Source organism: Pan troglodytes, chromosome 11 (assembly GCF_028858775.2).
Source record: "Pan troglodytes isolate AG18354 chromosome 11, NHGRI_mPanTro3-v2.0_pri, whole genome shotgun sequence".
Lineage (NCBI taxonomy): Eukaryota > Metazoa > Chordata > Mammalia > Primates > Hominidae > Pan > Pan troglodytes.
In genome coordinates, this window is record NC_072409.2 from 75,168,421 (window position 1) to 75,194,326 (window position 25,906).

Consider the following 25,906-nt stretch of genomic DNA (forward strand, 5'->3'; position numbering starts at 1 on the left):
AAGGCAAAATGCTCTAATGCAGTCACTTAGATGTAATTAATGACCTCAGTGGTTAAGTTCTGGTATTTTCATTACAGTTGACCTTAGACCCAAATTACTCAACAACTGCATTTTACTGGCTCTTTTATCACATCACTTCTCCTAATGTTGTGATTTGGACAGTGGGCTCTGGCTAATTATAGTTTTATTAATAGACTTACTGATTACTTCACTTTACTTTGTATATTTTCATTATTGCATGCTATTTCTATGAATATGAAAGCCACTTTGTATATTTTTTCATGTTGATATATGACAGGGTGATTTTGGTGGTATTCTTTTTTTTTTTTGAGATGGAGTCTCGCTCTGTCACCCAGGCTGGAGTGCAGTGGCTCGATCTTGGCTCACTGCAAGCTCCGCCTCCTGGGTTCATGCCATTCTCCTGCCTCAGCCTCTCCAGTAGCTGGGACTACAGGCACCTGCCACCACGCCAGGCTAATTTTATTTTTTTAGTAGAGATGGGGTTTCACCGCATTAGCCAGGATGGTCTCGATCTCCTGACCTTGTGATCCGCCCGCCTCGGCCTCCCAAAGTGCTGGGATTACAGGCTTGAGCCTCTACGCCTGGCCGGTGGTATTCTTTGTGCAGTACACAGCTTATATAAAGTCAAATATCTCTCCCTAGCTTTCAGAGAAGAATTATTTTAAAATGGGAAGCTAAAGGGACATACATATCTTACAGTTTTCTGAAGAAGCAATTGTTGGGATGTCAATCATTGATCAAATTGCAAAAATGCTACTAATATTTATAGCCATTATTGAATAGTAAGACAGAGAGAAATAGGCAAGTGCCAGGCAGTTATGAAGAGGTCATCAGATGGCAGTAAGCTTCATATAGTCACAGGACAAAAGAGGCTCTTAATCACCAAAATCTGAAATTAAATTAAGTAGTTTGCTTTTGAGAACAGTAGGGAGGAAGGAAGGAATTAAGTCAGGTGTCTGCCTTTCCGGATCTTAGACCTAACCTCTGCTTGTGATGGAGGACTCTGGGGAACAGCTTGGTTGGTGGTCCCCTGATTTTCCACATGCAAATTGCACTCTTCCCTCAAATATCAACGCAGTGGGGTGCAAGGGAGCTGATAACAAAATATGTATTAAAAGCTGTTTCTCTCTACCCCTGGGATATACTGATGATCTCTCTGAGTTTCCCCAGCAATATAAAAATGCATACAAGATCAGTCTATTTCACTTCGGGTTTTAGGGAAATTTAAATGGGATCCTCTCTCTCACTTTCACCACTTCTCCCCCTACCCTGTCCATATGAGCATCACATGGGGACTGCCCAGAGCCCCAGAGACCGGTCACTGCGTTATTTCTTGATGCCTTTAATTCCTGCCCAGCCCCTTAGAGCCCAGGGACTGTGAGAAAAGCTGGTATTTGTGTTTTCCAGGGACTTTGCAGAGGTGCTAATTAGCTCCCTTGCAAAGCTCTATAATCAAACAGTAAGAGGATTGTTGATTTTTTTCCCTCCCCTCTTCCTCCATTTTGGCTTTTGGCCCCAATAATAAGTATGGCTCATAAAACTCATCTTGTTCTTTGGCCGGTAACCCCGCTCTTTGCGGTGCTGCTGGCAGCCCCACAGAGGCAGCAGCTCTGCGGGGCGGCGGTTTTACCAGCAGACAGGGAGACCCTTCACCCTAAGCCTCCTCTTTCTTTGCTGCCTCTCTCTGCCTTTTTCTTGAGGAGGAAAACAGGTTTTTGGTTTTTCATTTGTTTGTTTTAGAAACATTGGGACTTCTGATGAAGATGAAAGCATTGTGCCTTAGAGACTGTGGAAGATAGGCAGACTGACTTTTCAATGCATTGTATACCAGTGAAACCCATTCTTTTTTTTTTTTTTTTTTTTTTTTTAAGAAGGAGTCTTGCTGTTGTCGCCCAGGCTGGAGTGCAATGGCGCCATCTTGGCTCACTGCAACCTCTGCCTCCCGGGTTCCAGCAATTCTCCTGCCTCAGCCTCCCAAGTAGCTGAGATTACAGGCGGGCGCCACCACACCAGGTGAATTTTTGTGTTTTTAGTAGAGACAGGGTTTCACCATGTTGGCCAGGCTGGTCTCAAACTCCCAACCTCGGGTGATCCAACAGCCTTAGCTTCCCAAAGTGCTGGGATTACAGGTGTGAGCCACTGCACCCAGCCAAAACCCATTCTTAATTCACATTCCAAAAGAAGAGACCTATGTGGGCACATTTTACAACTTCCTGGTGGATTATTTTTCATGTGGGTGAGCACTTTATACTCAGTGTGAAGAGAGAAGATGCACGCCTAGGAGGAAGGATGGTACCCTTGTGTAGGTAGGGGTTTGGATGAGTGGAGATCTTAATATAGAATTAAGCTGGGAGTGGACACACACATTCATGATTTGTGAGACACCAGAGTGGTAGGTTCTTTCTTATCAACTGACTAGCCTTAGTTCATGCTTTAGCTCCTGGTTGTAATGCCAGGACTGTGTGACTGATCAAACACACTAGGATACTTCAGTGATGACTTCCTTGGGCTGACAGCAAAGAGTAGCCTCAGGTGAGGGGCCAGGATCACTGTCACCCTCAGATCTCATGTGTGTTATTTTTTTTTTTTTTTTTTTTTGAGACGGAGTCTTGCTCTGTCACCCGGGCTGGAGTGCAGTGGCACAATCTCGGCTCACTGCAAGCTCTGCCTCCCGGGTTCATGCCATTCTCCTGCCTCAGCCTCCCCAGTAGTTGGGATTACAGGTGCCCACCACCGCCTGGCTAATTTTTAGTATTTTTTTTAGTGGAGACGGGGTTTCACCGTGTTAGCCAGGATGGTCTCGATCTCCTGACCTCATGATCCACCCACCTCGGCCTCCCAAAGTGCTGGGATTACAGGCGTGAGCCACCGCACCCGGCCAGATCTCATGTTTTATCCAACTCTCAACCCAACACTTGCCTTCCTCGGCAGGAAACACACACTGAAAGTCTCATTGACTTCCTCCGGTTTGTAGAGATCTTGGCTGTTTTTATGAAAGTTGATGTTTATTTTACATTCATTTTATTTATTAAACACATCTTGAGGCCCAAGCATCGGATACTCTTTAAATAAATTTAAACAGTAAACAAATTCGCAGAGTGAGTCAGCTGCCAGGGTTATGGCTCTGAGTTTCCTACCCCAAAATCTCATGACACTGATCATTGGAAACTCTTTTATAGAATCAAATTACATGTTTGGAACATGTCAGTAAATTATTATTTTTTTTAGTCACAAATATATCTTTTTATTGTCTGGTTGGTTCAAATCTGAAGATGGTATGTCACTAGAATGGTTCAAGATGAAATCTGACATATTCCTTGTTACCTAATTTTTGTTTGTTCTCATCGTGGAGGTATGCGGTTATCTAGATCATATGTAAACAATCTCAGTAGAGTTTTTTCATCAATAAAATGTCTTTCCTATAAAGACGTATTGAATTCAGTTAATATTCAGAGTTTTGTATGCCACATAATTTCAAAATATCCATGATGCTGTTTAGTTTTAAGGCATCTTTTTTCCCTACTGGGTTTATAGTTTTAAATTTTATTTAATCTTACATATCCTCCTATTACCACTTTCATAGCATGACAGTACTTATTATTCCTTCATTTATCTGATAAATAATTGTTCAAAAGATCAGGGTTTCTGTAAGATATATAACTTGGCTCCAAATCAACATATGAGAAGTAAGCTTTTGGGTGAAAAAGACATTAAAAATACACAATATATTTATGCTACCCCTCCCAGCAAAGAAAAAATTATAGACAAGGTTAGAGGAAAAACTCAGCTATCACTCTAAGTGAAAGAGAGAGAGATCTGGATGTAAGTAAAGCTTATATAATGATCAAATAAAATTATATTTTGAAAAACAAATCTCTATTTGAATACTGTGTTCCTAAAATGTAACATTTTAAATTCATGTTTAATGTTTTTGATTCCTTTCAGCAATTTTACCCGAAACAAACTGACGAGTTTGTCTAGGAAACATTTCCGTCACCTTGACTTGTCTGAACTGTAAGTAATGATTTTGTGTGGCATTTGGGGAAATGTTTTCAAAGGAAGGGGTAATTAAGTATTTTTCTTTTAATGAGTGATGTTGCAGCTCTATTTTTATACCAAATTCTCAAAAAATGATTTCTCAAGTTTCAGTCTCTCAGTCTTTTATTCCTTCAAGGTTTATTATCTCTCATTTTTAAAATTCAGTAATTAAAAAAATAGAAATCTCAGTAGTGACATATCATTTCTGATTCATTTAAATGTTGATTTTACATAAATAATTTCTGGTACAGGGAAAAAAGAGAAAAAGAAGGGGGCTTTGTGTGAAAACGGCTGTGTGCTTTATATCTCACAGCTTTGGTTTGGTTCCTGTTGGATCCAGGCCCTAAAGTCAAGCAAACCCATTCAAAGAGGAAATAAAAATGGGCAAAACTCTGCTCACTTTTGTCCATCTTAAGGATAGGGGACATTGGAGGAGAGGTAGTTGTTCTCTCTCCCCACCCATCTCTGTGAGATTTTCTTCCAGATCTGTTATTGCATTCAATATTTATTTTTAAGTCCCATTTTCTTCTGTTGTAAAATGATAGAAAACGTATTGAAAGGTGTTGATGACTAACAGCCAGGATTTCCAAGTGAGCTCCATTCCTTGCATTGTCCCCATTAAACAAATATGAACTGTTGCTATTCTTATGGTAAGGCACCTCAAAGCATCCTAATGCAGAGGCTTTGTGGGGCAGATGTGGGCCCAGGAAGAGGCCTTTGAAGATTAGGCAATGGCATTTGCTTAAACTCTATGTTGCCTGAATTGTGGAGTCTTTTTATGAAGATCCATCCTTATTCACAAGGAAATTGTGCAGATTGGAAGGTGTCACTGCTGGAGAGACAACAAGTTAATAGGTGTAATGGGTGTTATATGGTGAAAGTCTTGGCAATTGAGAATTATTTGGAATAAAGTGAATTCAGGGCGTTGAAGCACTAATGCTTCTAACACAGGAATAGGCATGACAAACTAAAGGAAGATACATGAGATAGGGTAAAGTACTTGGTGTAAAAATTTTGGGCAACATTGTGTAAAATTTTCTTGCTGGATTAAAAATTAGAGTTTCAATTTCAAATTTATGTCTCAATATTCTTCTTGAAGCATATTTAATCAATTAATTCAACAAATGTTAATTGTGTACCTATTACAAATCAAAATGATATGGCACAGGGCCATGGGGATAAAGGGAGAAAAGTTTCTATGTTCCTGGATTCTGTTATCCAGTGGGAGAGGTAGAAACCTAAAGATAAAAGTGTAATGTGCTGTCATAATCATCGAGCTTGCATAGTAAGCTGGAGAAAGAAGCCAGCTGTGCACCAGTGTTGTGTTGTCATATGAACATTGCTGTATTCATAATTGAAACATTCCTTTCCTTCTTTATCCCTTCTGCTGAGTTAATGATATCTTCTTTTAGAAAGACTCTTTAGTTTTGCATGTACTCAGAGCTCCAGGAAGCATTTTGGATTAGTGGGGTTTAAACTGGTGGTGGGTCTTTTCTGCATTCTATTCCATATCTCATAACATCAAATCCCATTTTGGTGTTGGAGGGATACTTGGAGGTGATCAAGCAGACACAAATTAAATGAGTCTACCATGACCACATTTTCCCCTAAGAAACTCCTGGAAAAGTCTCCAGGGATCCCTGAGATTCTTAGAACCCAACCAGAAAACCACAGGAGTAAATGATGTTGCAAAGCCCAGGTCCTGTCTTCACGGAAATCTTAAGTATTGTGGTTAATGCCAGGCAGAGTCTATGTAACGATTTTAAATGGCCTCATTTAAAGGCTCATTACCATAAATGGAATTCATCTTAAATAGGCCACTGAGTATTATAAATAAGCATTTAAAGATTTTTTTTTCCTTGTGGTTTTTATTTTCCTCTTGACTACTTCCTCTTTTACCCATTGCAGGCCACAGGAGTCCAGGCAGCATGGCTGAGGTCTGAATGGCGGTGGCTTTCCACCCACAGTGGTCTAACACAGCTCAATCTGCAGCTCAGTTGCCTTGCCCTCAGAATAGCTTGCTCTGTGTGTGTGTGTGTGTGTGTGTGTGTGTGTGTGTGTGTGTGTGTGTGTGTGTGAAGGAGGTCTACAGCTTCCTTTCAGGTTCTCTCTCTCACCTTTACTCCAGCTATCTTGAATCAATGAAACTGACTGTGATTGTATAATGTAGAAAGCTAGGGGTGCCAGCCTTCTGGCATTCACAATTTAGTCTTAGCTTTGTACTTACAGTCTCATTTTAAATTGAGATGAAATTGTTCTGCCCCCTGCTGAAGTTTGAGCTTAGAAAGTGGTAACACTTGAGCCTTTAGCCTGGTCAGAAATAAGTATGTTAGCATTCCTGAAAACTTCTTGTTGGCATCCTTTTAATAACTCTATAATAACCATGATAAATTTGTCATGGCACCTTATTTTCCCCATGTTATGAGATGTTCTTTTCTATCCTATATTTTGGCTATTTCTGTCTCTATCTTGTTTCCCCTGTTATTCTGTAAGGTCTTCTATCATTCTCCAGTGCTGTCTGCATATAGGAGATGCTCCATAAGTATCAGATAAATGAAGGAATAATAAGTACTGTCATGCTATGAAAGTGGTATGACTTCCAAGCATTGCTGGCTAGAAAGAATTCATAATGTTGTAGTATTTTACAAGCACTAATGTAGCTAAAATGGAAAAAGGAACTTGATCTGTTGTCATTTTTGTTCCCTGTAGGATCCTGGTGGGCAATCCATTTACATGCTCCTGTGACATTATGTGGATCAAGACTCTCCAAGAGGCTAAATCCAGTCCAGACACTCAGGATTTGTACTGCCTGAATGAAAGCAGCAAGAATATTCCCCTGGCAAACCTGCAGATACCCAATTGTGGTAATTTATTTTTAAATCAATGTGTTCTAGTTGCTATTAATTATTCTCATTGCCTTGGTGCGGTAGTCTGGGAAAATTACCACTACCTGGATTGTATATAGTATTCTGTTGATGTCTCCAGTGACTCAGACAACATTTATGTGCAGTGTGGAGTAATCTTTGCAAGTAGAATATTAATTCAGAGTGGATGGCTGTAAAGTGCATAGAGAAAAAGTACTCTGCTTATTCTTTTTGTTTGTTTGTTCATTTGCTTATTTGTTCGTATGTGTTTTTCCATCTATCCATCCATCCGTTTATCCACCCATCCATCTGTGCAAAAACTATCTGCTAAAAGTGTGGCACTTCTCTGGCCACATATACCCTTGGATGGCACCCAGGCCAAGGATCTCAGGGTGATGAAAGTGTCCTGGCAGCACAAGCAAATCCAATTCAATCCAGCACATTCCCTTAAACTTGTCTTACTGCCAGAGGTCTGTGTCTCTTGATGGGGTGCCCCAAGTCTGCCATGCCACGTGCTTCTCCCCATGTCTGGATTTAAGATCTCCTACTTTACCGTCATCCCCTATTCCTCTTCCCAGCGTTTTCATCTCCAACATTTAAAAGGGCACCGAATGGCAAAATCAGAGCTCATGTGAGTGCTAGTGAGTTATAAGGGAGGAATAGCAAAGTGTTCTGCTAGGATTTTACTAGTCTTCAGTGATGTACCTCTACAATACCCACACATGCATGTTACTCCCCCATTGACATTTGAATCGGTTAGTCAACCAGTTAACAAGTTCACAAACAATTATGTTTGATCTTCTGGCCTAGTGGCTGGTGACACAGCAGAAAGCCATGTAGCACCTGGTTCTTGTGCACAAGGAATCTCTGTATTAATCACAAACAACCGATTCTTTGTTTTCGGAAGACCCTATTATTTGAGGTCTATTTTTTATTTAAGAAAAATGGAGCTGCTGCACACGCTTTGTAGGAATGCGATAAAAATAAAGATATGAGTCTGTTTCTTACCCTGAATGACCTTAGAAGACGGCCCTGACCCTTCCCACAGATTTTTCTGTCACAAATAGAGTCCTTTGGTTTCATAATGGGGGAATAAGGCTTTATTCTCTTGCCAACCTCTGTCAGTTTTCTTTGCTAGCTAACACTTAAAAAATAAAAAAACTTTTAATATGTGTCTTTTCCTGATTGATAAGAGGGTAACTGTTCTCTGTTCTGGTGCAAATTTGTACTGCTGAGAGAAATTGCCTAGAGGGACAAGAAATTCAATGTTGAGTCACCTGGCCTTTTGGCCAGCTCCCAAATCCCCATGGCAGTTGTGGCCACATTGGTTCAGCAACCACTGAGAGGAAAAGAGAGAAAGCATCTGACTCTTGCTCTGATTTCACAAACTGCCTCTTAACAGATGTCTGCTTTGTCCTTGCCTGAAACCAATTTCATTTTTTTCCATTTTAATTTTTGGTTGTGTTGTCTTGGCAGCATTCCGGGAATGCACCCCGCCTTACGTGTTATTGCTCGGCCATTGTGATTGGGATAGGGGACGTGTAGGGAGTGAACTGGTCCTCATTTTTCCTAAACAGTTTGTCAGTTTTCAGTCATTTTTTATTTCTGTTTTCTACAAATTAGTCAATGAATTGTGTGTCTAAGAGTGAGGTTTTGAATCTACTGTAATGAGGGCATGGGCTCAATTGATCGATTAGGACTGAATGGTTACATTCACGGTAACATTCACAATTCATTTCAATGTCAAGGATGCTTTTCAAAAAGCAACATTACAGAAGAGTGTGGCAAGTGAATCGACAGACTTATTTTTCCTATCATTTTTGTGTTCTTAACTGTTTTGTTCTTTCCCTTTTAATTTTTATTCTCTTTCAAGTGTTTTACTTTTTATAATTGCATGTATTATATTGATATGTCTTGTTGCAAAAGTAATTTCCTACATTACACATATGATGTTTGTCTTTTTCTTGCCTAACCATTTCTCCTAACCATTTCAGGTCAGTAGTCATAGATCTGTCATATTCTTTTTAACCATTACGTGAAATTCATGATACAATGTGTCTTAATTAATTAAGTGTTCCATATTGACGAGCATTTTGCTTATTTTCCATTTTTTCAATACTGCAAAAATGTTTCAGCAAGCATCCTTATTCATGCTTTTTACACATATGTACAAGTGCAAAGGTTTTTCTAGAATACACAGAAAGAAGCAGAATTGTTGGTTTATGTGGTTTGCACATGAAAAAATGGCTGTATCTATTTATGCCCACCCTAACAAGGTATACCTTGATATTAGCAAACTTGTTAGTGTTTGTCTTTCTAAAAACTGCTGTCATGGCTTTTGAGTTTGCATTTTCCTGATTACTATTGAGTATCTTATATGTTTATTGGACTGTGTTTATGCTTCAGTAAATTTCCTGTTTATATCCTTTGTCTGTTTTTCTGTAGGGTTTTTCTGTTTCTTTACTTTCATTGTTCTTTGTTTTTTCTTAATTGTTTGAAAGTGATAAATATTCTCTTTTTAAAAAAGTCTATAATACTGAAATATTTTCTGCACAAATTTAAATATGTATTTTCTGCATAGAGATAACCACCAATAAGGCAGAAAAAATATTTTTGCCTCCCTTTACTTCTCCTCCCAGCTCTCAGTTTGTTATCATCTGGGATTTTATTTTTGTATTGTTACCTGGCTTTTTTGAAGATGTCATATCTCTTTGTATATCATAGACTTTTGTGTCTTACTGTGTTCTTTTGGTGTGATTGTTCTTTTTGCTGGAGTGTATCTTCTAATACTTCTTTCATAGAAATTAAAAAAATAAAATCAAGTTCTTGGGTGGTGGGAAATTGGCCTGTATTTTTTCTTCTCAGTGGAATTTGCTGAGTAAAAATTTATAGGCTCAAAAACTCAGAACTTTGAAGATATTGCACCATATTCTTTTTGTATTGAGTGTTGCTGATGAGAAGTCTGAGGTCAGTCTGTTGCTTGCTCTTTCTAGGTAAACTGTGCTTTTTATATTTTTTCCCCTCTAGAAGTTTTGAGAATTTACTCCTTATCCATGTTATTCTTAAATTTCACCACAACGTAACTAGATGTGGGTTTTTTTTTTTTTTAATTCTGCTTATTGTGAGGGATACCTTTTCAATGTGTGGGTTCATGTCTTCAGTTCTGGAAAAATTTTCTTATTGATTTGCTCAATGTATTCTTTCCGTTTATTCTTTCATTCAGGAATTGACATTGGATAGATATTTACACTTTTGGCTCCACCCATGCTGGCCACCCTTTCCTTAGTAGTTTCCATCTGCTTGTCCTTGTGTACCGCATTATGGGAGAATTGGTTTGCTCATTACTTAGCTTTTCAGCTGTTTCTCCAGCTGCTGATTTTTTTTCCTTTCAACCACTGATGATCAATTTCCACAATCTCTTGTGAGTCATTTCTTTTGTGACTGAAATGCCCTTCTCCATACCGGGGTTTGCTACATCAGCAGGGAGTCCTGCAATCCTGCCTCTACTTTTCGGTCCTTTGAAAGCCTCACTATTTTGTGAAGCACATGGTTATGTGTCCACTTGGGGCTGTGCTGCTTTTCATTAATCCTCTTCTGCTTTCTCTCGCTCAGGAGTTCTTTATAGTTTCTTCTCCATCAGCGATGTGCCTTCTCACTTTCCAACTTTGTTCTGGGTTTTAAGAAAAATATTGAGTATCACTTCTGGATATCTGGGATAAGAAAGGGAGCCTTCACTTTGGGGCTTAGTCATGTATTAATTTTCTTTTGATGGTTTCCCAACTTTGGTTCTTTCAGGAGAAGTTATAATCTAGACAGAAAATGACACTAGAATGTTGGATTTAAATTCTCTGGAATTCTGTGTTGAAGAAACCAGATAATAACACGCCAATATCTTCAAGTTAGATAAGTCTTCAAGTCTTGTTTGAAAAAAATGAATTTATGGTCAGCTGGCTTTTTCTTTTACATATACTTTAAAAACACATCTGTTGTGTTTATGTCACAGATTTGAAGTTCATCTTATTTCCACACTTTTTTGGGGGGGTAAAACTTTTTAGCTAACTCTGAATCAGTGAAGACCATGGTCTTGTGTGTGTCATCTTTGTAAACCAACAATTTGCCAACTACTGTGGCCATTGTATTTAGTTTGCAATTGGTACTATTTTTATTTCAATGAAAAAGAAGAGCTGCTGAGATTTTATTTGTTTGTAAGATAAGTTTTCTTTAAAAGTTTCCCTTGTTAGTATTTCATCATAGAGATATTATATGGAGAACAAGTTCTCTACATTTTATATGCAAATATGCATATTCCATGGTGCCTGCTGTACTCCTTGATCATAACAGGCATTTGATGAAGGTTTGCTGAATTAACAAATGCATGAACCATATCATATTAATGTTCATATTGGACCAGGTTTTTAATATAATGGTGTGAATGTTTCAGTTAATTAAAAATAACTTACATACATTATTTTAGCCAAATTATTCTATAGTTTAGTATTTTTTCATTATTTTTGAAATTTTTATCTTGATGGCATTTTTGAGAGAGTCTCATTTCTTCTTTTTTCTTTATATCCTTAGAGATTAATCGAGCATGATAGATGGAGCTGGGAAGTTTAACTGCATCATTCTCGTTAATAGTGCAGTCAAAATGCCTCACAATATTTTTCTAACAGTCCCCTCCTGCTGTGAATTACTGTAAATTTATTCATGCTGTAAAACAAGTGGTGGTTCATTTCTTCAAACGGCCCTTCTAAACCTTAGAAAAACTTTGTTAATTGCAAGGCAAGAGAACATTTTCATATAACATTTCCACATTAATTGGAATAAAGAGGTGCTATGAGCAGTGGTTCTGAAGACTGAAACAGAATCATGTAAGTGCTGGTGAAGAAAGCTGATTTGGCCAGGCTGTGCTGATTATCATCTCGTATAAAAAATCTCCCTGCTACTTCTTCAAGTGTTTCTAATGAAATTATTTATCTCATGTAGTATTTTCTTTTTAATTTCTGCTCAATTCCTGCACACTTAGATGATTTTCAGCAGTTAGTCTTGCAGTAGAAACCTTTCAGTCACCTCCCCTGGCATAATGGGATTATTAAGGAGAAGTGGATGTTATATTTTAATTTTAAAAAATACTATCATTATTATTTAAATCTTATCTGAGAGCTTCTTCAGCAAGTGTTAATAGTACATGAAATGCTCTGTCTTAAGTTGATGGCAAATACATTTAAGAAAGGCAGTATTCCTCTGGGTCATATCAAAAGAATCCCTGCACCTATTTTACTAGTAACTAGTTACCACACAGAATAATAGTCCCACAGTGAATATAAGGTGGCAATTCACTTGTTGGTTGAAGAACTGTGCAGTTACTATATAAACCATCCTTAATGGTCCCATGGATTGAAATCAGACTTGCCTTTGATTTCCTTCCTATTTATTAGGACAATTTCAGTTTTTCACTTTTCCAACCTTCCAACTTTTAATGTAGAAGCTTTTAAAGGCACATCGACAAAATACTATTTATGATAGTGAAGGTCAGTTCACAGGTGCCCAGGAGGAGAGGCCGGGTTCCTTGAGATAAATTGAATTTAATGATTTATTTTTAAGAATTACTTTTGGTTTCAACCACAGTTTGTAGCACATATGTCTGTGTAGCATATTTGTACATACTCCTTCTTTTGTTCGTGTTGAACCAAGAAAATAGACTGGTAGTAATTCTACTTTGTTAACACTCCCAGATTAAAAGAATATGCTATATTAATGCTCTATGTGGAAGTTAGAGTGATATGAAACATTATTTTCTCAGCAACTTAGTTGGATTGGCTTTCTTCCCTGAAAACCACACACAAAGGCTATTTTAGTGTACTGCTTTGGTTTAATTTTCTTAGAGATCAGGTTTTATCTCCTAAATCAAGGAAACCACACAGTGGATCGTTGTTTTTCTTTATCTTCTTAGAATGTCAAATGAAGTTGTTTTTTTCTCATCTGTCAACTGCTGTTTAAATTTTTGTGTTTAGAAGTTATGTAGTACCTGTCACTATTGTGACATGGCTCACATGTGTTTAGAAGTGCAGTTTCAAATTTGAGCTTGCAAAGTCATTTTGCTAACTTTCTGTCATTTTTCCTACCAGGTATAAAGCAATCACTTCTAAATAGGTCAGGCTCATTTTGGCTTCATTCCTGGTTGTGGAATATAGCTGTTCAGGAGGCAAAGAACTTGGAAGATATGACAAGGAGATAGAAGGGTAGAGGGGAAGGTTATAGGGTTTTAGTATTCTGTTGAGAGAGAATTAAGAGATAGGTCAAGTGTTTATTTGTTTTAAGTTCTGTTATGTGTGCACAAATAGAAGTGAGAGGAGAGAAGGCAGAGAACAGACAACATTATAATTTACTTGAATACTTTTATACATGTGGAATGATGACCCAACATGAAATGAACAGAGCTCAGGATCACTGAAGCAAGCTGAAAACAAACACAAGCAAGACCTACTGGTGATTACTAAAAAATGTTAGTAAAACCCAACCTTAACCCATCTTATTTGTTGCCAAACTGGGTTAATCCAAAATGACTAGAGATTTGTTTTTCCTTAAGAGAAAGTGAGGGCCTACACACTTTGAATGAGTGATTGAAGCACCTAGTCAATTTGGTCAACTCTCAAGAAGTATGCACTAATAGGTGGAAGCAGAGACATGGAAGATCCCAGCAAAGGAGGCAGCCAGAATGCTCTGGTTAAGGCCCTGGACAGACAGATGTGGGCCAGGGCCAACCCCACTGACTAGCTATTTAGTCATAATACTTGATAGCCTTAACTTCTTCATCTGGAAATAGAAATATTAATGGCACCTACTTTCTAGGATATTTAGGATGACTGATAAGGTGATAAACGGAAAATATTTAAAACAGAGTCTAGCACATACTAAGTACCCAATAAATAATAGCTATTACTATCATCAACAAGAATAGTTAGATTTAAATGTATTTTACATCTGAATTTAAATATATGTATATCTTATATTTTGTCAAATTGCTTGAAATGAAAATAAAGCCACAACAAACATTACAATCAAAGAACTGATTATGTACTCAAATCTGCTTGGGGAATGTAAGATCAATGGAATTCAAATGGATTTCTTTATAGCAGGAGTTCTCAGAACTTTTAATTTTCTAATGTGCATTGTGAACATCCAGAGCTTCTTACAGAGCCTCCTTCTCCTTCTCCTTCTTCCTCTTCCCCTTCCTCTTCTTCCTCCTCTTCTTCCTCTTCTTCTTCTTTCTTCTTCCTTTTTTTTTTTGTAATCTTGGATTTTTTTTCCCTCTAGAATCTCAATAAATTAGAGTTCTATAAGACACACTTTGGGGAAAATTTGATGGACAACTCAGGTCCATATCAGATTTAAGAATAATAGTTGTAGGAACAAAAGCCCTTTGAACAATTGCCCGACACTTATGGTCTAAATCCCTGTCCTTCCAAGTGTGTTCTGTGGAACAGAGAGTTTGCTAGAAATGCAAATTCTTAAGCCCCAACTCAGACATATTGGAAAAGAAGCTACATCTTTAACAAGATACCCTGGTGATTCATACACACAATAGAGTTGTGTGTATGAATATTCTTACACACAACTTTGTGTGTAAGCTTTGGTGTAAAGAAAAGCTTTGGGAAGCTTTGGTGTAAAGAAAGTCAACATTTTCACTGCCTGGTTGATGATTTTCTGCTGAGGTCTACAGGCCAGTACATCCTTCCTGAAGGAATCCAGATCAAGAGACATTTACACAGAGGTATCTGTCTGCCTGGGAAGCTGGTCATCTCCGATCTCCAACGAGGTTCCCCAGAGTGCAAAGGAAGACAGCTGTAGGGCTTAGAGTCAGGATCCTTTTACAGTAGAGCTAGCAGCTCTTGGAAACGTTGCTGGGCTTTGCTGTGTACTTGTGCCGATTTCAAATCTTGTTAAGCCAAGAAGTAGTGCCTGGCAAATGGTTGATCCCGCCTTGACTATTCATGCTTCCCAATTCATTTTTATTGTGCTAATTAAACCTCAAGTGATATTTCAAGTACAGATTGTTTTTTCCATTATTGAATCTTTGGCCAGCATATTAACGCTGTAGAATTAACGTGAGTCAGATGCTTACTTATTTGTGGAAGACTTTACATTTAAAAGATCAAGACTTGGCCGATTTTGCTCAGATTCCTTTGGAAACTGCGATGACAGGGTGATACAATTTCTCTATAAGTAAAGGAGACTCACTCTTCTACAGAATAGACACGTAATTATTTTTAAATGAAATAATTCCTTTATCAAGGAATCATAAATACCACTTTATCAGTGGTATTTATGGTCCATGATGAAATGGATATGTACAGCTCGGGAGGTAGTGGTGAAGACCCTGACCTTTGAGTTCAAATTCTAGGTCTATATGTACTCGGACAATGTTGAATAATGTATTTGACTTTTCCAAAACTCATATACTTCATTAATTAAATGAGGGCAAAATACTTATCTTCAAGATTGGTTCTAAGGATGAGATAAAACAAGGTACTAGGCAAGAATATCTGGTTCAGTGAATGCCCAATAAATGATAATATTAGTATCACTATAATTAAATGCTTTTACAGCTGTTAATTATGTAAGCTTAAGTTTGAAAAAAAACCCACATTAGATTTTATAGGAAAAATTAACATTATGACTTAACATTTCCTACTGAGAATCTCTTTATTTTAACCTTTCTCTCCTCAGAATTTCCAAACTATTAGATACATTTATAAAGGTAGGAAATTCATCCCATGGGTTTGTACTTGAAATGCCAAGGTGGGTGTCTTTAGGCTTCATCAGTGGGGTCTGGCTATGGAGGGGGTCATACCTTGAGAACAAGCACCATGACGGGCCTTGACTCTGATGGTCACCCCAGAGTCAGCAGATAAATCTATAAATATAGAAAGTGGAAGAGTCGGCTGGGCACGGTGGCTCATACCTATAATCCTAGCACTTTGGGAGGCTGAGGCGGGTCGAGTGCCTGAGCTCAGGAGTTTGAGACCAGCCTGGGCAATGTGGCGAAACCGCATCTCTACCAAAAATACAAAAAATTAGTCAGGCGTGGTGGTGTGTGCCCATTATCCCAGCTACCCAGGAGGCTGAGGCACAAGAATCACTTGAACTCAGGAGGCAGAGGTTGCAGTGAGCAGAGATTGTGCCACTGCACTCCAGCCTGGTTGACAGAGCAAGACTATCTCAAAAAAAAAAAAAAAAAAAAAAAAAAAAAAAAAAAAGGGAGAGGGAGAGTCAACAAAGCACAAACACTTGCAAGCTGAAAAAGCAGATGGTTGAGTAGTAACTGACTTAAAGGGTGAGAATACTGGTTACCAAGTTGACAATGGAGAAAGCCAAGGGGAAACTTGGTTTATATGGCAGAACTACTACAATGCTTAGAGTGTGAGAGTACAGGTAACACCAAACACTGTATTGGTTGAAAGTCGGCTAAGCCCAGGTGACTGCACCTCTCCTGCCTCAGCAGAAAACCGGAGGCTTAATTATCTAAAGTGGATAAAACAAAGGTTCTGAGAAACTACAGATAGAGTGAGGCCATGGGAACCATAGAGAATATGATGGATTTACATACTGAATATTAATATTTCCAGACCTCTTTCTCCTCCAAGCAGGAAGTTGTAAGAGCATTATTTGAATAATTTGACCACCCCCTTCCTCAAAATGATTTCATGATCCTGACATCAGGTGGTACCTAGTAAATAGGCCAATAATATTGTCCTACAATGAAGCTGACAATTCATAAATTTGTGCGATGTTTCTAGTACCCCATTCTTAAAGATGTATGAACAGCCAGACATAATTGAGGAAAGCTTATAATTGAAAGATAAACACAAAAGCACCAAAGAGAGAAAGAGGAAAAAAATGCGAAAAACAAAGCTGATATAGAGAAAAGAAAAATTCAAGAAATGATTATAAATATATGATAGAAATCGTAAGAGATATTGCATCCATGGAACAAGAAGAGGGTGCTATAAAAAAAGAACACTCAGGAACAAAAGAAGGGCCTTGGGAATAAAAAATATGACAGAGGAATGAACAACCTTAAAAGGGGGCTTTAAAGGTTAATCTAAAAAAACTCCTTGCAAATAGAGCAAATAAATGAAAAGTTGGAAAATAGGAAAGGATTAGAGAATTAAATGGACTATCTATAAGGTCCAACCTCCAAACAATAGTTCTAAGTGGTAAGAAAGCATGTGTTATAGTTATATTGGCACATTTTTTTCCTTTCATAGTGGTACATATAACGGTGTTGCAACCTGTAATTAATACCATTTTAAATTTGATGAAATAAAGTAAGTATTGCATATTAGATGGTTCTGGTGTTAGTAAGGCTTGCATACTCATAATACTCATAATAATCTTTTTTTTTTTTTGAGATGGAGTCTTGCACTGTTGCCCAGGCTGAAGTGCAATGGTGCGAGCTTGGCTCACTGCAAGCTCCTCCTCCCGGGTTCAAGCAATTCTCCTGCCTCAGCCTCCCAAGTAGCTGGGATTACAGGCACCCGCCACCACGCACGGCTAATTTTTTTGTATTTTTTAGTAGAGATGGGGTTTCACTATGTTGTTTAGGCTGGTCTCCATCTCCTGACCTCGTGATCCACCCACCTTGGCCTCCCAAAGTGCTGGGATTACAGGCGTGAGCCACGGCACCCGGCCACATACTCATAATAATCTTTATGTCTCCATTGAGACAATTACAGCACATGAAAAAATGTGGAGACAGAGTATGTTGAATGTGGTGGGGGCCATGGGGAGGGCTGGCATTCTGTGTGTAAGCGAGCCTATATTTCATCTTCCACAGTGGGAGGTCAATAGATACTGCTGAAACAGGAAAACCAACAAGTAGCAATAAAGAATGATACTTAGTGAGCAGAGCAATACCAAAAGAAGAAGTTAAAAGAGATGAAATGGGTGCCTCAGGGAACACGAAATAGTGCCACATGGGTAAGGTGGGACTACTGTTTTTCACACATAGTAGCTTGAATCTTTTTCATAAGTTTTATAGAATTATCAACTCTTGTGACTAAATATTTGATTTTTGAAAAACAAAATTAAGTATATACATATTTTTAAAGGTCACCCAGATTATGCCATTGACTTCAAGGAGATTTTTCACTAAGTAAGCCCATTTCTTCTATTTTGCCTTGACATGCTCTGTAATAAACTGAACAGCTTAATTGTCATAGAAGTTGTGAAGAAAACACATTGAGAAAAACAACAGACTCATCTAAGGCCACAAAGTTAGTATGTGCCAGGTTTAGGGTGTGGGGCTTGTATTACACTCTCTGTTAATCATTGTTATATATTTCATTGCCCTGTATAACTCTGGCTATTAGGGGCTTTTTTTTTTTTTGAAACCCCATGAAAGATGTAACATTGGTCTCTATTGGATGCTTATGGGAAGGAAGAATTTGGAAGGGGGTCCCACTAGCCCCTGAAAGCCAGATCTTATTGGGGAACCCTCTCCCAGTGGTGGGATAACCATGAGATATAGACTGTACAAATCTTATTCCAGTCTGATTTCACTAATAAAGAAAGATGGCTTTGCCGGTAAGAATACATGATAAGAGAAAGGTTTATCCATAATAATGTGAAGACGAAGGGTCAGATATTGCCAGGTGGGTGGGTTAATTGCAATTTAACGGCTGTTGAAAATGAATCGCCTTCTTTGACCTCCAGGTTCTGATCTGAGTTGATGATGTATCATAGTTCTGCAAGACATAGCTGTCGGGTGACTATAGTCCCAAGCAGAGTTCCTGACACCAAGAGAGGGACGGGCTCCACTAGCAGGTCCTGACATATTGTTATACCCTCTAAGACATGCCTAAGTGTAAAAATTACCATGATTCTTATGCAGTTTAAAGCAGTGTCCACACTCAGTTGGTGTGATAATTTCATGAAGTGATAGCAGCATCCCTAAAATTACACATAGCTTTTGAAATATAAAAGTATAAAAATGATGCTTTGCTGGACTATTAAAAATGTTTATGAGGTTCAAAGTTTCATCTGATAAATACATTCTCAGAGTCTTTCCAATAAAAAAAAACTTTTCACTGAAATGAGTCCAACCCATTTTCATTATATTCCAAATAAGATAGCAATTTTACCTATAATATTTAACTATGATTTATATAACTTTGAAACTTTCTAACACTGCAATAGTTCAAACTGCCTGTCTTTGAAAAATGCTTTGAAACTACATTTTCTTCAATAGAATGAGTCTTTCAAAATCTGTGTCTGGTAAAGGGTTAGATTTGTGAGAGTTACTTAAGGCAAAAAACAGATTTTTGCAAAAACAAAATAGGTGCATCTCACCCTTTTGTGTTCTTGAGCATTAGTAAAAAATGGGGGGTAGGAGACAGGAGGAAATAAAAGACACAATGTCAGTCCTTATGTACAATCTCTGTTTATGTGCAAAAACTGGATTAGTAACTGTAGAACAGGAAAAGAGGTGGAAGACAGTTCTTTATACTAGTGTTCTTGAAATAAAAGGTTATTCGGCAATAATGCTCTAAGAAATGTGCATAATTTATTTTGAAATCTAATTATAGCTTTTTTTGGTTTATGTTAGATCTATGAAGCTGATCAAAGTAGCACTTTTTCAGATCAACATAAATCAGTCTCAAAAAGCAATTAAAGATTGATGTTTAAAGCATAAACAGTTTTCAATTTATTGCTTTTATTTTGATACTGCATTTAACTATTTGCATATGCCTCTGTTTACTTTTCTTGTTCCATAGGTTTGCCATCTGCAAATCTGGCCGCACCTAACCTCACTGTGGAGGAAGGAAAGTCTATCACATTATCCTGTAGTGTGGCAGGCGATCCGGTTCCTAACATGTATTGGGATGTTGGTAATCTGGTTTCCAAACATATGGTAAGGCTTGTGTTTGGCTGTGTCTTAATAGAGAGACAAGAGTGTTTCAGAATGCGAGAATGTATTAAACCTAGTGATGATCATTTGATATTTTATAAGGCTACATATAGAAATTTACAAAGAGTTTTTGATGTACATTCGCTTTCTACTTATTCTTAATTAACAAAGACTAATGCAGGCTTGCATTTTAGTTATGCATACCTAAGAGAGCGAGGAGTCTTTATATCCCTAGTGAGCTCTTTGTATCATCCTGAACAAAGCAAGTGACTTTCCCTGTGGTCTTCTCCCTTGGAGGGAATTCAGGGATCAAGTCAACCTCATGCACTTAGCAATTGAAACCTAGAGAAATAGAATAACTTCTGATTTACTTCTTCGCCTGAGCCCAGTTCAGGCAGAGAAGCTTTTCTAATGCTATATATACGTATTTTCTCTAGTTAGGGGAAGAAACCCCAAATCTTGTCACTTTGGGATCAATCCTAATCGAGGTTATTTTTGTCTGTTAATTCATTTGTAGAATGAAACAAGCCACACACAGGGCTCCTTAAGGATAACTAACATTTCATCCGATGACAGTGGGAAGCAGATCTCTTGTGTGGCGGAAAATCTTGTAGGAGAAGATCAAGATTCTGTCAACCTCACTGTGCATTGTACGTAATCAGACTGGCATGTGTTTTTAATAGCAAATGATCATGGACGTACCTACGTTTGTTGCTGGGGCACTCTGGGTGCTGCTTAAATTTGTTTAAAAAAGTATATGCAGTGTTTTGTGCATACTCAGTTAAGAAACATTATCAGCCTCTTTTACTTGTTCAATTTCTGCTTAATAACTCTTGATCATGCATGATTTTTCTTTTAAGCTTCTTTTTCGATTTTGAGCTTGTCATTTTGTGCCTTCCTCTGTCTTTTTTCTGATAGAATATATTTTGGGCTGGTTGCTCCCTCTGGTTAATGTTTTAGCTTAAATTTTCGTAAATCAGTTTCTAAAACTTTCTTCCTCTATAAAAGCAATATGATGCTTTAAAGTTATGATACCTAAAGTATTTACTAGCTGTTACAAATGCCTAATTGTACTGTTGATAAAATAAAACCTCATTCTTTTGTTATCAAGTTTCTGTGAGAAGGTAGGATTAGTCCTACTTAAATTACTGAAAATTATTATCACCTGTAGAAAACTTTTACTATTATTGTTTTAAATTTCTGTATACATTGAATCTAAGTTCAAAGATATCCCTCTTTTTAATTAAACATAAGTACATTGTTTTTCAGTATTGTAACTAATACAATATACATTTTGATATTCCAAACTATGGCTTTTAGCATGAAGGCGTATATTCAGTAAAAACTATATAGACACTTCACGTCATTGTAAATTCTGAGCTGGCACGGTATAAATTAATGAGGTTTTACTCTATTTGGATTAGAATTTGGATGAGAAAAACATGAACATGCATGTGTGTAAGTGTGTGTCTGACTTACACACGTGTAGACCCATGGCCATAGCTGGTATCAATATGCTGGTTAACACTCACTCATAGCACACATTCAGTGTGTGATTGCTGGAGTGAATGATTGAAATCATCAGCTGTAATCCTTTATCACTGTTAGTACAATCACTATGCCCAGTGGGTACTAAACTCATAATTTCTCATCATTTTGACCCACTCAGAAGCCTGAAGTCAATGTTATCTCCAAACATATGCAAGCACTTTCAACTGTATGTCCTTAAATCAGCACCTAACCCAAAATTCATTTGAGCATGGTGGAAGGAATGATGGGCCCTGGGTGTGGGGACCTGGGCTGGTGGGAGGAAGGTAAGTGTGGCCCCTGCCCCACTGTGGTCCTTGTAGTGGTTGGTTTATAGCACAGGTCTACAAGTGTGTGTATCTACACATGCATGGACCTTATTTTGTGTAATATATATATATGTATATAATATATATTATATATATATTATGTATATATATATGCATATGTATAATATATATATAGGGTCTCCCCAAATTATATTTTAATTGAATTTTTATAGATGAAGTCACATATTAAAAACTTTTGTTTTCCAAAGACTATTTTAAGGAGGCCTGTGAGAGATATTTGGTAAAGCAAACAATTAAACTTTGCCCATTTAAATTTAGTAATATCACATTTCTCAGAGTGAGGGACATAGTCACAACATACATGTGCAGAGTTCAGCTGCACAGGTGCTCAGTTGAGAGGAATGTCACTGGTAACTGGAAATCTTTCCGTAAATTATGAAAGTGAATTGGGTCCTTTTATCGGCTTTGCTTCTTCCTAGGTAGTACTGTGGGAGGATTTACCTGAATACAAGTAAGGGGGTAATATCAGATTACCTGCTTTCTATTAAAAATATCCAAACTTGAGTTTTTTTCTCAGTTTCAGGTTAATATCTGTATGGTCACTAGGCTCTGAAAAATTGACCTTATCTGTCATAGTTTAGACAAAGAGCAGAAGCAATAAATTATAAATAATATTAACAACTGGTTGGGTGTGGTGGCTCACGCCTGTAATCCCAGCACTTTGGGAGGCCGAGGCGGGTGGATCACTTGAGATCAGGAGTTCAAGACCAGCCTGGGCAACATGATGAAACCCCGTCTCTACTAGAAATACTAATATTAGCCGGTCATGATGGCAGGCGCCTGTAATCCAAGCTACTCGGAAGGCTGAGGCATGAGAATCGCTTGAACCTGGGAGGCAGAGGTTGCAGTAAGCTGTGATCGCGCCACTGCACTCCAGCCTGGGTGACAGAGTGAGACTCTGTCTAAAAAAACAAAAACAAACAAACTAAAAATATTAACAACCAAGATAACCAGTGCAGAGACCCCACTCAGAGGGTTTGTCTGTTCCCTGGCTACAATACCTTAGATTTTTTTCTCCTCTTGTTTGATGAACACATACAGTCAAGAAGCAGTGCCTAAGAGGGAAGGGCCACTGGATTAAACATCAGGATTCAAGATTCTTGTTCCAGATCTGCCTTGCTCAGTAACCTTGATGAGCTCACTTAACCTCATTGCACTTTGGTTTCTTCATCTGAAAAAAATGATGCTATTAGATCTCAAAGGTCTTTTCCAGTCCTTGATTTTGTAATTACCAAAGCCAGACTACATTAAAATGAACAGATGAAGGATTTTAAATACCCTCACTTAGGATAAGTACTCTGTTTAAAGATTCAACTTGATACTGTTTGTTTCCCCAAAGCATAAAGTGCTTTATATCTAAAGTTGAAATAATCCCTACTCTGTCCAGGCTTAGATTGGACCCCAAACATTTAAAAGATCTAAACATTGGCATCTAGGATCCTAGCAAAAATGGACAACACTATCATGAAATGTGATACTTTCAAAGAGTATTTACTATTGACAATCAGTAATAAATGTTGATTTGTTATATTTATAATAATTCATCATCAGCAGCAACATTTATTGCATTGATCAGTTTGATCTGTTTTCGAAGTTATGTGAGATCAGGGCTTCAGGCAAAATTTTAAAAGTCATTTTTGTTATTTAGGAAAGAAGTGCTATCAAAAAGTATTCATTATTTTATTATTTTGAGTTTTTTTGGTGATGAATCTGTATAATATCAAGATACAGATATTAGAAACCAAAGTCAACTTCAAATGAACTCTTTCCGCTGTCAGAAATCTCTTGGATCTGTTTGGAGCTGGTTTTCACTTATACTGAATAGATTTGAGAAATGACTGTAATGCAGGGGTCTTAAGTAGAACAGAGAAAGGAGTCTCTCTGAAGCTCTCTTTGGGGAGTTACATCCACCCTGATGATGATACAAAATACTGATGGATTCCAGAGTTTCTGATGATGTGTTTTTCTAAGCCAAACAATGGTTGAGTAAAATTCCCTGTCAATGACACAGACATCTCGAGATGGGGAGAATTCTGAGCTTTCTGATGCTATTAACTCTCTCTTTTTCAATTTAGTTGCACCAACTATCACATTTCTCGAATCTCCAACCTCAGACCACCACTGGTGCATTCCATTCACTGTGAAAGGCAACCCCAAACCAGCGCTTCAGTGGTTCTATAACGGGGCAATATTGAATGAGTCCAAATACATCTGTACTAAAATACATGTTACCAATCACACGGAGTACCACGGCTGCCTCCAGCTGGATAATCCCACTCACATGAACAATGGGGACTACACTCTAATAGCCAAGAATGAGTATGGGAAGGATGAGAAACAGATTTCTGCTCACTTCATGGGCTGGCCTGGAATTGACGATGGTGAGTAACTGACACTTTTGTATGTGGGGAGAAGATAAAGTCTATCATTCACCTGTTGACAAAATCATGTATACAATAAACCATCCCCCAACCTAGTGGCTTAAAACTCCATTATTTAATGTTGCTCATGGATCCATAGGTCAGCGGAGTGGTTTTATTTTGCATGTATTTATTGTGGAATTCAGGGTCATGAAGCAGCAGCTACATAGGAGATGTGCCTGTTACGATAAGTGTGGAGTGAAAGAGGACAACTGCAACGATGTGAGGCTTCCTAAGGCCTAGATTCAGGGCTGGTGCACTGGACTGTCTCTTCAGCTTATCTGCCATTGGCCAAAGCAAGTCACAGGGCCAAAGCCAAGTTAAGGGGCAGGGAGTTGTACTCCTCCCAAGAAGGTGATGAGGAAATCAATAATTTTGAACAGTTATCTGATACACACTGGATTAATAACTACTCCAGGATGCTTGGGTATCTTATGAGAAAAGGGTTATTATTATTATTTCCATCACTGTTGCAAGTATTTAATGAGATTTTGTACCCACAATGGCAAAACCCATGCAAAACCGCAAGCGCAGGAACTGTGTATGGTTGGCTCGTGATGCATTTAAGATTTATTTTCTAGCCTTTTACCTAATTCAAAAAGGAGAATTCTGGTTTCTCATCCCTGGATGAGAAATTCGTGTCTTGGACTGTTTTGCTTACCCGGGCTGACTGAGCTGAGTGATTCTTTTATTGGCTCCGGAGCTGTTTTCCTAGGAGTGGTAATAGTGCCTCTCTGGCCAAAGGCTAGGACTGCAGAAAGGATGGCTAGCATCAGGGGTCTACTCTGGGCACAGCAGGAGCGTGTCAGTGTGAGCTTCAGGAACAGTGGGACAAGTGTCATGCATTTACCTGCTTCAGATGCTGTCCTTCAGTGGAGTGTTCTTACCTACTCAGTCTCATTGCCCAAATGCTTGCTACCAATGTGGTGGCCAAGGCCTGTGTTTGGATGTTGGGAGCTGTACATGAATAGAGTTCCTCATCAGAGTAGCTCTGAGTCAGTCAAAGTCATGCAAAGATGACTTGGTGGAGAGAAGGGAAAATAGAACCCTGGGGAGACTTGTAAGGCAGGGGCTGCTTGGGCTGCATGTACCTGTGTGGCTCCCAGGGCCCCCCCACCAGCAAAGGTGATCCAAGCAAAGCCATCTCTGCAAAACAATAAACAAGAATGCAGTCCTTCTCATTACATGATAAGTTCCTATTATTTTGCTCTTCACTAGACCTCTTTTTAAATGCACAAGCTTGCTTAGTATATTCAAAATGTGATTTGGAATATGTGTTTGATTTATAAACAGTAGCCCTTCAGGAGCACATAAAACAAGCAATATTTGGATGCAATACCCAGACACCCCTGGCTGTTGCTGTCTTTTCCATTAAATCTTCCTCTTAATTGAGAGTTTAGCTGCTTGGCTATGGTTGCTGCAGTAAATCCCTAGCTTGCAGTGTGCAGGAAGTCATGTTTGAGGGAATAACAGCTTCACAGTTAAATCCAGAGACACTGATTTAGGACAGTAGCTTTTTGCTTGTTCTTACATAAACTTTTTATTTCTGAATAATTTTAGATCTGTAGAAAAGTTGCAAAGATAGTATAGAGCGTTCACAGACTTATCACCTCCCCAACCATTGTTAATATCTTACATTACTGTGGTACATTTGTCACAAATGAGAAACTAATATTGGTACATTACTAATAACTGAACTTCAGACTTATTTGAATTTCACCAGTGGCCCTTTGAAACTCTTGGGGGCAAAACTTGATTCAGAGTGAAGGTCTG

General features: G+C 38.2%; 1 protein-coding gene across 18 annotated transcripts in view; it reads left to right on the forward strand.

The window, feature by feature from the left end:
* Positions 1-25,906, forward strand: part of NTRK2 (neurotrophic receptor tyrosine kinase 2) — a 358,176-nt gene that overhangs the window by 35,985 nt on the left and 296,285 nt on the right. For all 18 annotated transcript variants that reach the window (XM_016961053.4, XM_054658057.2, XM_063787833.1 and 15 more), the window contains 5 exons: positions 3,967-4,035; positions 6,769-6,923; positions 19,703-19,839; positions 20,354-20,486; positions 23,789-24,094. In XM_016961053.4, the coding sequence (XP_016816542.1) occupies positions 3,967-4,035; positions 6,769-6,923; positions 19,703-19,839; positions 20,354-20,486; positions 23,789-24,094 (800 nt within the window). The remainder of the gene's footprint in view (positions 1-3,966; positions 4,036-6,768; positions 6,924-19,702; positions 19,840-20,353; positions 20,487-23,788; positions 24,095-25,906) is intronic.